This window comes from Atractosteus spatula, chromosome 7, assembly GCF_055471065.1.
Source record: "Atractosteus spatula isolate fAtrSpa1 chromosome 7, fAtrSpa1.hap1, whole genome shotgun sequence".
Lineage (NCBI taxonomy): Eukaryota > Metazoa > Chordata > Actinopteri > Semionotiformes > Lepisosteidae > Atractosteus > Atractosteus spatula.
In genome coordinates this window covers 4,348,880-4,361,788 of record NC_142712.1, presented here as the reverse complement: position 1 = coordinate 4,361,788, position 12,909 = coordinate 4,348,880, and the positions used below count along the sequence as shown (strand labels likewise).

General features: G+C 45.2%; 1 protein-coding gene across 1 annotated transcript; it reads right to left on the bottom strand.

The window, feature by feature from the left end:
* Positions 1 to 269: 269 nt before the first annotated feature.
* Positions 270 to 12,863, bottom strand: LOC148830216 (beta-1,4-galactosyltransferase 3-like). Its single transcript, XM_088922285.1, has 7 exons — positions 12,682 to 12,863; positions 9,005 to 9,902; positions 7,265 to 7,500; positions 6,140 to 6,330; positions 4,085 to 4,207; positions 2,975 to 3,079; positions 270 to 1,868 (listed from the first exon to the last, which is right to left on the bottom strand). The coding sequence occupies exons 2-7, from the start codon at positions 9,240 to 9,242 to the stop codon at positions 1,703 to 1,705; spliced, it is 1,059 nt and encodes a 352-aa protein (XP_088778411.1). The 5' UTR covers positions 9,243 to 9,902; positions 12,682 to 12,863; the 3' UTR covers positions 270 to 1,702.
* Between the last annotated feature and the right edge of the window lie 46 nt (positions 12,864 to 12,909).

The following is a 12,909-nucleotide window of genomic DNA, read 5'->3' as shown; positions in this document are numbered from 1 at the left end:
GTGTATCTCATGACCACATGTACGTTGATTGTCCACAGAAGTACTTGGAAGCACCCAGAAACACTAACAATGCTTTATTCTTCCTCAGGAGAGGAAGATGCACAGTAATATATTAGCTAGGATACACAAAAGTATACTGTATATGTCTTTATCCGGGGCTCAATACTGGAGCTCCTCACATGACTCTAAAAAGCAGAAGTCAATCTGATAGACACTTCTGTAATCTATTCTCTGCAAAACAGTACCATTAAACAAAGTAATTTTACACATTTTTGATACAAATGTAAATTTTATTTTATACAACTGTCTTTTGCTGTGCATGTACTACACCGTTCTGTACCATATAACTAAATCACTTTGACAGTGTGCTCCAAAGTAACATTTGAGTGGTGCAATGCAGTCATCACAATGTTTTTGAGGCAGAAAATCTCAGAAAAAGGAAAAAAAGAAAATACACATTCAAAACTCACATGCAGTAAGGTGAACATAAGCAAGTGTAGGCACACACTTTAGTTTACTGTGGCATCTAACATGATTACCGAGGTCCTGATAGACAAGATGTTTTCCTACTACTGTAACAAATACTTAAAATCACTTAAAAGCCTTACTGCCAGACTGCTCTTTCAACCTTCTTATGCAATAAAATATTCCAACAAGTTCGCAACAAGTAACATCCTGTAGTCCCGTCCTGGCTCTGGACGACCCAGTGTTTTTTTGTTCCAACAAAGAGCTACGCTAATTCCAGTTCCCACTGCTTGACCTTTTACCTTTGTTTCAGAAATCTGTGTAGATTTCCAAAAAATGTAGCAAACCAATACCTCCTTCAGCCTAGTTAAAAACGTTCTCTCTTTGTCCTGTGCATTCATAAACAGCTCCCTCTTGATGATCAATTAATCATACGCAGACACAGCTGGGCATGACACAGTGCTACACACCCCTGTAACTGGTGTTGAAGCTCACAAGTGAAATTCCACCTACAATCTTACTGGCAGTTCTGGAAACCAACACAGGGAACTCCAGAATCTGAAAACACCGCTATAGAACACGGCTTTTCCTCGAACGCGTCAACATGAAAAACTAGATTCTCTGACAGTCTTGACTGTGTCACACTCGGAGAGTTCGTACATGCACACCTTGTGAGTATTTCTGTATTTCCACTTGATTCACCTGTCCATAACGGGGGGAAGATCCTACTGCGGGGGCTTGGCAAGTTCTAGTTTTGGATCCACTCATTCGCAGTGTTCAGTTCTTCATCCAAGTACGTTGTCAAGACACCTTTATGGAGTGTCATAAAGAATGGTTGAAAACAACTGGAATATTGTTATTCTTGGAAAAGAAAAAAAAAATTTGTCTCTAAAATCATTCATACTTCCCGTAAGCAGCTAAACCATGATTTTTGCTTTCATGGCATGATGTTGAGGTGTTTCCAGTTTGATCAAAGGCGGAGCTCTGAGGGTGCAGATCTAGAGCCAAGAATATCTGACCTGCTGCAGTGACGAAGACAAAAAACCCTGAAACCCCCCCATGACAGTCTACCATGGTAACAGTCCACTGGCGATTGAGAGATTGAGACGGCACCAAACTCCCGTTCTGTAACCTTGAACGCAAGTGCCTGGTGAAACGACCCAAGAGAGGTGAAGAGAGTCTGAAGGCCTCCCTCCTCCTGTGGCGAATGCGAGACGCTTCCTGCTTGTCCTCCTGCTCAGGTGGCTGTGCCATTTTTCTCCTCGGAGGAGAAGGGGTTGGGTCCGATGTCCACGGTGACGTTGGTGTAAAGGTACATCAGCCGTTTCGAAACCAGGTTATACTCCAAAGAATTCATACCGTCCTCCCTCCATTTGTCTGGAGATCTTACTAACAAGTCGAACCTGAAAAAAATATTAGACAAATATTAGACCTGTAACTGCTCAATTTCACCTCCAAAGAGAACGAGGCATTTGGTAGTTCACTAAAAGAACACAAGATACTTATTTTTCATAGTATGGCTTCACTCTGTTTTGTTTCATAGAAATTGAAGTAAAAATTGTACAACCGTTTTTTTTTATTTGCTTTAGTTATTTTTAAACATAAAGAAGTTTCAATATGCAGCAGAGAAAAAAAATCAGAAAGTAAATCCTAGATTATCAACTTGAAAACAGGACTTTAGGTAAGCATGACTCTGCACTTTTAACTGTACTTCCTGTACAGTATCGTCTTGAGCACCACGAGGGACAGCAAATAAGGAAGAAGGAAAATAAGAATGCTGAGCAGTCTGCTGCCGATCTATTTTAATGAATTCTACATCGAAAATCTATTACACAACACGAAGTTTGTACTGGAAGAGATCAGTTCCCAGATCTGTTCAATCTGTCTCCCCAGTCCTCACACCCTCTCCCAGCCCTCCACCCATTTTCAACCAAAGCCCCTCCCTGAAAAATAAGATAGAAAATAGAAAATCTTAATTCCCTGGGAAAGGAAATGGTTAAAAACGGAGTGGGGCTCCGTTGATGCTGGCAGTCCCAGAAATGTGAGGCCTGGGAAGAGCCAAAGTTGGTGTTCAGCAAGTCGATGAGCGAGGAGACCTCGCTCCCAAAATACTACACAACTGGGCTCCCAAAACACATGCTTTAGGGTACCAGGGCTCCCCAGATTACACAGTTTATTAAAGGGGTGAAGCCCCCAGCAATTCCTCTTGCGACCTGCTGGATAGGCTCTATGACAGGTGGATCACATTTATTAACGTCCCAACACGCAACCCTCTATTAAATAACTGAGCCCTGAACAGACCTATTAAAGGGTTCAATTTCAACCACCGTGTGGTTTTCAAGTTCCTAACATTCAGGAGGCCACCTGTTTCAACTTTTGCGTTTCTTAAGAAATTTAAACCCCCCAGCCTTTCAGTAGAAAAAAAAATTAGCAATTTCTTTTGCACATTTCGTGGCCTAGAAATACGTAGAAACATTAGATATTAAAGTCCGTGTGTTTGTCACTTTACCGTTTGTTGTTTTCCTCGTTCCCTTTGTCCTGTTTGTGTTCGACCATTTTGTATCGTCCTATATGCAGGGGAACCCTCACCATCCTCAAGCCAGCATACTTCACCCTGCGACAAACAGCGAAGAGCTCTCGTCACTCCACTCCACCCCCTGTGATTAAATAATCCCCTCTCCCCGATTCCCTGATTCCCGACGCTTGTGAGGATGCTCAAGGTTGGGCAAGGTTAAAGGCCGGGTAGTGCCAGGCTGAGCCAAAACTCCCGCCCAAGGGTCTGGGAAAATCAGGGAAAATCCACAATGGGTGAAAATAGACCCAAAACCAATATTTTGCCTTAGAATAAGATGCCAAGATTTGGTTGATAAAAAAGTAATTTACATGATTGGTCTGTCAGGAGCTAATCTTATTGTGTCTAGTTTCTCAGTTTTTCCTCCAGTTTTTCCCCCCACACTTACAGTTGTACGCACACACACAAACACTTCTCATTTTTGAATTTTGAACACTTCCCGGTGCATTGTTAGAGAGACACATTTCTTCCAAAACGTTTTGGATCATAATCCCCAGTGTTTCGCCCGCTAGAGAGCCGGGTGTGCTCTCTCACTGAAGACCGAAGCAAATGGACAACAGGGAAGAGATCCAGAGAACTGTAGGGATGCCTCCATCCACTGCCAGTGGCCTCTGGGTCAGATACAGACCAGTTCAAAGCCTCGATGAGCTGGAGGCTGACTGACAAGACAATGGGCAGAAGGTAGGATGTATCCTGGATAAAATGCCAGGCCACTGCAGGGCACATGCCCATGGAACAATTTAGAGTTGCCAGTTTAAACTGGGCCAGGTGATAATATTAGCTTGTTTCTTCCCATAGTCCAGCAAGATGCACATGCACAGTGGAGCACAGTCCTAAAACTGGTCTTGGTTTGGTGTCCCAGCACCACCCTCCAGGTGTGTTTGTGCTCAGCGATGAGGGCTGGACTAAAGGACGAGTGAGCAGCAGAGGTGCTCTGCCCTGATGAGCCCAGCCAGGGTGAAACCAGCGGGAGCCTGTCGAGTGTTTACAGTCGCCTGCTGTTACATAAATACAAACACGCACAGACGGGAGAAGGAGGTTTTCCACCTGAAAGCGATGTCGTCGTCCTCGCCGCCCCAGCCCCAGTAGGTGTTGGGGAACCCGTTTATCTTCATGTACTGCTCAGGCGTCATCGCCGACACCCCTCCAAAATAAGACCAGTATGGCAGTCTATGGAAAAACACACAGAAGAGCAGGAGCATGTATCAGATGGAAAAATACAGTTCAGTGCACCGTAGGTAATTATCCTAATAGTCTTAACCAGGGCTATTTAACCCTGGTCCGAAAGGGCTGGTGTGTTTGTAAGTTTTCATTCTAATTCAGATCTTAATGAGCTTAACAGCTGGTTGCTGGGTTAACTGGGCCAATTTAACAGCTTTCAGGTGCTGTTGCTTTAGAGACCATGAAAACCTGCAGACACAGCGGCCCCTCAGGACCAGTAGTGGACAGACCTGGCCAAAATATGTAACCTTGCTGTGTAAGCCGACCGCAGCTGAGATCAGACTGCTTGTTTTGCATATTCTAGCAATTAACCACGTACAGTATTTTGCAATGCCGAAGAACAAAGGTTGCCTCGGTAACAATCCTTCCCTCCAGCAAATTGAAACAGCAGGGACTGGATAATTATATTTGATTGCAGGGAACTGAATGACCACACTCAGAAAACTCCCGTGACTTGCAAAGGGCCTGGCACATTTTCTTGAGCATAAACAACTTAGCACTGTCCCCGGTGTTCTAAGGAAATCAATGAAAGAAAGACCAAAGATTACAGTCTATATAATTCCAGGAGCGCAGGATATCGGCAGCCCCTCATTTTGCAGAAAGCACTCACAATCTGATATAATTCACAACAGACCCCTCCCTCGACGGCTTTGCCGCAAACTGCTGCGAAGTGTGTGCAACAGCAGGTAAAACGGCTGATTCACCGAGCAGCAGTCTTTCAGTCTGTCCGGTTAACCGGTCACAATGGCTCGACTATCTGAGCCAACAGAGAGGAAGTGAGCTCGCGTGAGCAGAGCAGAGAGGCTACAGTGAGAAATCCACGCTTCCAAATCTGAAAGGGAAATCCCTCCCTGAATCTGCCCCTTATGGCTGATTAAAAACTCACCTTTTGAAAAGAACCGACCCATTAACATTTTAAGAGCTCTGGTGTTTTTTTGTTGTTTAAATTAAACCAAACCCAACTGGCTGTCTCTCAACAGCAGTTAACACCTCGGAGCCCGGGAGCGATAAGGGATAAGGCAGGCAGTATCCGATACCTGGCCCTGCCTGGGAGAACAATGTGGATAAAAATAGCAATTTGTATAAACAACAATGTATCCCCTGCAGACTCTATGGCACTCGACAAGCATGTGAACATGCCAGATGTACAAGCAGCACTTTTGCATCCTGATTTACATCCTTATGACACACATCAAGAAGTACAGATCACCAGGACAATGCGCCCAGGCCCTGGAGACACTCTGTCCAGCCAAAGCCAAAAAAACAAAAATATTATCAAAACGTTAATCGTGTGGACGACATAATACTCAGGCACTAGAGTCTACAAGCAACTGGAGTTGCAAATCCTGAATAAAACTGTTAAGAAAACTGAAACAAAGATGCTACTACATCACTACAGAATATAACACACATGAGTCTGGGGCTCGTCAATCTGGGCATTTCCAGTTCACTGCAGAATTATGGTGCTAGCAGCTGCTTTTCTGTTATAAGCCACTGATATTCTTTTTAAAACAAAAATTTTATGCAGCCTGGCTGCTATCTGCTCTTTAACTTTCACTTTTGATAAACTTCCACATCTATTTGTTTAATTATATACTGTGTTTTTACGCTGAATCACATACTGCAGAGAAAAGACATTCTGATTGTGTGCTCATAGAACTGGTCCTTATCCAATTCCTCTGCTTGCAAGTCATCTAAGTAGATATGTCTGTAGGTTTAAGCAAAGCAGCTGTGAGCATCAATCTCAGAGGAAACACTTTACATGTGCAAATAAGTTATGGATATTCCTTTTACACCTGATGGTCTGGAGGGTGACTCTTTCGATGAGCAAACAGGCAGTGATTCTAAAGTGCTGCACGTGGAGAGGAAGTTAAGCATTACCTGTAGTTGAACTTATTAATCGCGCTGGAGAAGTGCTTGGGGTAGGTCTCATCACAGACATACAGGTTGTAGTCATTTTCCGGAATGAGATCGATATCGTGCAGGAAGAGGCAGTCCCAGTCCTCATCTTTCATGGCCTCTCTCACTCCCACGTTAAGCAGCTTGGCACGGTTGAAGGTTTGGGCTCCCGCCTGCAGAAGGAATGTTTGGACAGCGGGGTGGACACGTGGATATCGAGAAAAAAAATACCCTAACAGAAAAAAAGCTGTCTTTATCTAAACCAGCTCATCGTGTGCTGCTGAAAAGAAAAGAGCCTTTTATAACAGGAAAGCTCCAGAAGGCTGCTCTTGACTCGTGACTGTCCACAGGTGTCTCACTGGATGCAAAACACAGTGGTAAAAGACCATTAAGCGCAAAACATGCAAAGCAAACTTTAGCTGTATGATGCATGTTTAGTATGCCTACTTTTTCTAAACAAAAACGCACCTATACCCTTTTAAAAAAACAGCATCAGATGGACTGTGGTCCAGTGTTTAAATGCAGGTGCTGAATACTGTAGTTGCTAAAAACAAATGGGTATTAAGGGCTGTGAGACTTCATGAAACTCACTATAGCCACACCATTTATTTCTCTTATATCAGTAAGTAAGCAGGTAGATATCATAAAACAATCATAACATAAACACAAGTATTGCAACAATAATCAGGGCTGTTATAGGAAAAACAGTATTTTTTTATCTATACCGATAAGGTTTCAAAATGAAAACCTTTAAAACGGAAATCTTGTCTATGTATTGCACTGAATGTCAACAGCCCACACCACAGCAACAACGGAAAGGCTGCAGCAATACCGAGGGCTGCTGGTGGAGAAACAGACTATTTTCAGCATACCCTTCAATGGTTTTATAGCGTAAAAAAAACCCTTTTGAATTTCCCTGAAAACAGATCCCAGTGGATCTTCTCGACACGTGGGTTACAGAGCGTTCCGATTGGTGTGTGAGCAGATTCACATGCGCTTGGCTTTGACCCAACTGCCTCTCCCACAGAGGCCGGGCTCAGAACCGGGCCCCCGGGCCCCCGGGCCCCCAGCGAGCCTCGGCCGTCCTGGCTCCGGGCCGGGCCGTACCTGGTGGATGACGTAGATCCTGTAGTGCAGCTGCTGCCGCTGCAGGAAGGGGTGCAGGTGGTAGAGCAGGTGGCGGAGGTGGACCTCCCGGTTCCGGTGGGGGACGATAATGGCTGTCTTGTAACGGGCCAGGCAGTGCGGGGGCCTGTACAGACCCCCCCGCTTCACGTAGGGGTTCTTCTTCACTACCCTCCTCAGCGCTGGCACCGTCAGCAACGTCACCCTCAGGGGCCCCACTACCCAACACACAAGAAACAGAACATACAGAACTCCCTGCATGCGGAAACACGCACACGGACTGGTCACGTCGCTCCACGGTACGTCACGAAGAGCAGCGGCAGGATCGGATGCAAAGACTAAAGGCTAAAATGTCGTATCTGTCCGACAGTGGACTAATCCCATTGTCCCATATCTTTGATGCCCATCGCAAGAATGAGAATAGAAAAAAGGGAAAGATATCCTTTCCCCAGCAGATTCAAGCCTGTGTCTCGCACGTGAAAGACAGAATTTGAAAGCACAGCTGTTTTCAGGCTGTTTCCAGAAGGACAGGATCAATCCATGCAAACCCTGTAAACCAGCAGGGGCTCAGCAGAGCTAATCCGCAGGTCCTCAGGCTCATTAGAGGCCAGCAGACACATGAACCGAGCACACTGCATGACTGTACCGCAGGACTCAGCACTGCAGTTACTACACATCTGCTGGAGGAACCCCTTATTCTCAGTTAGGGTCATGATAAGGAGAGCTACACTCGGCACGGGACCCCAGTCCATCACTGGACACACACAAGGACCCCCAGTCCATCACTGGACACACACAAGGACCATTTAGAGACACCGACTGTCTTAGCTAGCATGTCTCTGGGAGGTGAGAGGGAGCCAAAAGAGTAATATAATTTGCATTTATCAGGAATGTACTTTTCCAGTATAGTAGATGACCCCTCAAACCCCTCCCATAAATTCTATGCCCTCCTGGAAAAACATTTCACAGTATACGGGCTAGCTCCACCAGACTCTGTAAAAGCTTCTTCCCCACAGGCTGTCAGGCTCCTCAACACCCTGGTACCTACTTGTGCCCACTCCAATTCCAGAAGCAAGGTTTAAACTCCCTCAGTGTTTAGTGTGTATTGTGTGATGGATTTTTATACTATTCTGTAACAGTTAAATTACACTATGTATATATCCTGTGTACACTGCCTCTGCTCCGGTGTACACTGTCTTAGTTGCACAATCTTATTCATTAATATTAGTATTACAAGTCCTGTCTACAATGTCTATGTCAGTGTCCTGTCTGTCCTGTCTGTATTTGCACCGTGGACCAAGAGGAACGATATTTTGTTCCACTGTATACTTGTATATGGCTGGAATGACAAATAAACTTGAACTTGAACTTTGCTGTTACTCCTAGTGGGAGTGTGGAACAAGCCACCCAGTCATGCTGTTGAAGCCGATACCCTGGCTTCTTGGCTCAATCAGCTACCAGCTACCAAAACGTGCTTGATGGACTGAGTGGTCTCCTCTAATTCCTAATTTTTCTTATGTTCTTGTCATTCCCATTTTTGCTTATTGACATCACAGTATGAAAAGGCGCCCGTGGTTTATACAAGAGCTGTGTCACCAGTGACACGTGCATGACTTAGCGGCCTCTGTGTGAGTCGTGAGGCAGGTGTCTCAGGGGAGAAAGAGGGACAGATGGCCAGGGGTCAGCGTGTCTCTCCTGGCAGCGCTCAGAGCGGTCACTCACCCAGCAGCGGAGACTTGGCCGGACAGTAGTGCTGCTGCTCCTTCATCACCGGGGTGAAGAAGGTCAGGTTGGTGTACACGTCCTGCGCTTTAGCGTAGTCCCAGTTCTCTCCACTGGCGGAGAACAGACCGTGGAGCACGCTGGAGCCGCGACGGTACATCACAGCCACAAAGACAAGCTGGAGAAAGGCCAGAGTGATCAAGAAGCATGGTTTCTCCAGTGTCCGAGCCAGAGTCATTCTGCACTGGAAAACAGGGCCCCAATTCACTCTGGAAGGAAAGAGTCTTTTAGGTCAACCCTGTGGACGTCTTCAGCAGGAAACAGTAACCAGAGGGCACAAGTGGAAAATACATAGTCTACATGCTCTTAAAATGGAGAACAGGAGGCAGTTTTTTTTACACAAAGGGCGTTGAGAGTCTGGAACAAGGTACCTAGTCATGCTGTTGAAGCTGATACCCTGGCTTCTTTCAAAAAACGGCTGCATGAGATCCTGGGACAAATTAGCTACTAACAACTATGCAGGCTGGGTGGGCTTAGTGGCTCCTCTCACTGGTAACCTTTCTTATGTTCTTATGTAAACACATCTGAACTGCGTGTCAGGGTCTCTCTGTGAGCTGCTGGGAGGTGTAACCGGGCCACACTTGTCCTCCTGCTCGAATATTGAGCTATGCCAGAGTTGCAAATTTCACTTCACAGGGAAAATCCGTTCTTGGTGACATTCAAGAAGTGGGAAGGACGCAGTTGTTTTCAGTATTTTTTCAGATAAAGCCAGAGCCATTCACTTTAGAAAACATGTTTTCCCCCTTTGCGAAGGTCTGCCTTCTCCGTCTGCAATCCTGTCATCCTCTACGCTGAAGGATAAGGCCAAGTTTCTTCCTGTTTCCAAGCAACACAAAACCTGTAAATAAAGTGCAGTTGATTATTAAGCTCTGGCGGCACATTAAGGCATAAATCCACTGAAGGATTAATACATCACAGACAGCAGAAAGCAGATACTCGAGACACTGCCTTACTTGTCAGGGAATACAATTACAAACTAGAAAGGTCTAGCCAACACAATCACGTGCAACACTCTGTAAAATGAAATGCAAAAAAATTGGAGTCTTTATAAGTCCTTTTAAGTCTACACATGACCACGTGACTAACTCATTATGAATGTGGTTCAATTAGAAGGCAAAACTTCAAAATATGTCTGCCTCTTACAAAGCAAACACTAACATTACAGACTCCTTGTAAAAAAAAAAGATAATTCTTTCCAATCTGTCAAAACCTGGATGGCTACAGATGTTTGCTGTTTCAGTGGTGTCTAATTTAAAGCACAATTTACTGTACATTTTTTTTTCCTTTTTAGGTCAACCACGTACAGGAGGAAATCAGCTTCACAGACCGCCTTGTAAAGGAAAGGAAGACAGACAGGTAAGAGGCATAGAACTAGATTAAAATCAAATTCAAATAGCCTTGCCAGTAAAATGATGTGGATGAATTAAGTGTTGCCAAAACAGAATATTTACAGTAAAAACACATTACATTATATCTAGATTGAACTTTCAATCTGAGAGATACCTAGTCTTGTGCCGTTTATCGTGATCACAAAAAAAGCCAATGGCCCCACAAACAGTTGTCATGGCGATCAAACAACTTGGTAACGCTCTTTAAAGGCAATGAGCAGCGACCTCGGGCTGATTAGTGACCAAAAGGCTTTTCAGTGGGAACATGTGGCGATTCCAGCACTGTATTTTCATAAAGCAGGCTCAAAGAAGACAGCAAGCGAGACCATTGACTTAGCGTGTATCACAGAAGACAGGCATGACCCAAGAGTAAAAACCGTCTCATGTCTCATGGGCTCTCATCACCATTTGTACTTTAAACAAAATGGCTGCTGCCCTTGAAAGTCAGAGGCCTATTTTTGTAAAGATCTCTCATCGCCAGAACAGCACCAATTCCCACTCAAGGCCAAAACAACGCTCAAGTCTCTTTCATCTCTTCAGCAAAGCAGGCTGAAAAATAAGACTACGTTATCTGCCACATTAAACACAGAAAGGGGTTAACACCAGATGTGGGGCTCCCATTTCAGGCGTCCAGGTAAATGCTGGACCTGACTAAAAACCTTTTCAGGCATAAATTTAAAAAAAAACACATTTGTTTTCCTTTGCCAGTCATTAAAACGACAGATGGCGGAGTGACAAAGCGCAGAGGAAGGAAAAAATGCATATCTTGCTATAACCCTGTTGATTGCGGATCTATTCTCATTAGGTGTCAGACATTACAAAAAGAGAAAAGGAGAAAGCAAAGGTGATGTGCAGTTGGGATTAAGAAGGAGCCCGCCCACTCCTACAGGCAGTACAGTTCTCCGACTATAGAGACACAGTCCTTTCTCCCAAGCGTCACAGGAAAGACAGCGTTCCCGGAGATTTAAGGACGGTAAAGTTCATGACTGCGTGTGAAGAAACTTCGGTCTTCCAACTGAGTCGCGGAGTGTGAATTCGACAGCGAGATCAGCAGTGACGCACAGAGCCCTCCTGCTGCTCGTTAGTACTTCAAGATGGGCTTGAGGACTGTTTTTTTTCTGTTGCAAGGGAGCTCTGTGAAGGAACAGACCGCAGGAGACTGCCCCTGCCCGTCCCTGGAGCGATGTCTCTGCGGCTGCTAGCTCTCCCCGACCGCATTGCTAGAGAACAGGGAAGAAATGCTAGGTTCGGGGTATCCAGACAACAACACTCCTTCTCCAGCAACGATGATTATCAGAACCACCAGAATTTCGGGAGCCTTTAAATTCAGATTTTCCTTGGAACAAAAGGGAACAGTACGGGACTACAACACAGGAGCAGTCGGCCCCTTAAAACGAGAGATGACCGCGAAGGTCCCGCATGAAGCTGATACACATAAGTGTGTTAGCTGTATCGCGCCCCTGCACTTTTCAAAATACTGCACACGGGGGAAGCACCTGCTACTCTTGGTCGGAACAGCTTCCCCAACACGTCTTTTTAAATGTATTGTGTTATAATAATCACCCCCCCCCCCATTTAAAAAAAATCAAATTCATCAGCCATTGCATCATTAGTAATTTGACACACTTTAATCAGCTACCTATAGAATGGCAGACAGTACTTCTGAATGAATTATACAGTATTCTGAATGACTGTATAAACAACTGCTACAATAAAGATTCCGTCAGGTAGCCTCAATGCGAATATTATAGACAGCCTATTTTTATTCTCGAATCCATCCTAAAACGGGTAACAGTATGTGCGTGTCCTTTCACAAAACGATATTTTCACGTAAACAAGATGACTATTAGTCATTAGTTGCCGGCTCGGAGCACGTCGGTTCAGGCTGGCCAGCAGGGCGCTCCGATTTGACTGCCGAGGTGTCAACCTCCAACAGATCAGGGCTGGGCTTGGCAAGCCGGTTTAACCAGTTGGACGAGACCGTAACCATCAGACCTAAATGACAAAGTCCCTGGAATTTGTGTTTTTTTTTCCATTTAGAGGCGAATGCTCTGAGCAATTATTCGTGTTTTCCATTCGCGTGTGCGGTCGACGTTGACGCGTACCTTAGTTTGTTAAGACTCCAGACCTCGTTAAGTTACCAACCGCTAGAGGAAATCATTTCTTGAAAATGTGTATGTAAACCCATCGTAAACTACAGCACTTCGTGCACCGGAGTGAGATACTTACCAGGCACAGCCCCAATGAGAGGGGAAACACTTGATCGCGCACAGCAAGGCGACCCGCGGGATATCGGCTACCCACACCTTTTTAGTCTCGAAAAGGGAAGCTTGCCGGCTTGGTTCCTGAAAAGCGAGCCCGCTCGGCTCAGTACGTTGCGTGCAATTCACGAGAAGAGTTTCCACTTCCCCGGATTTGTTTTTACATTAGTCCCTCCTTCGCTCACAGTCTGTACCC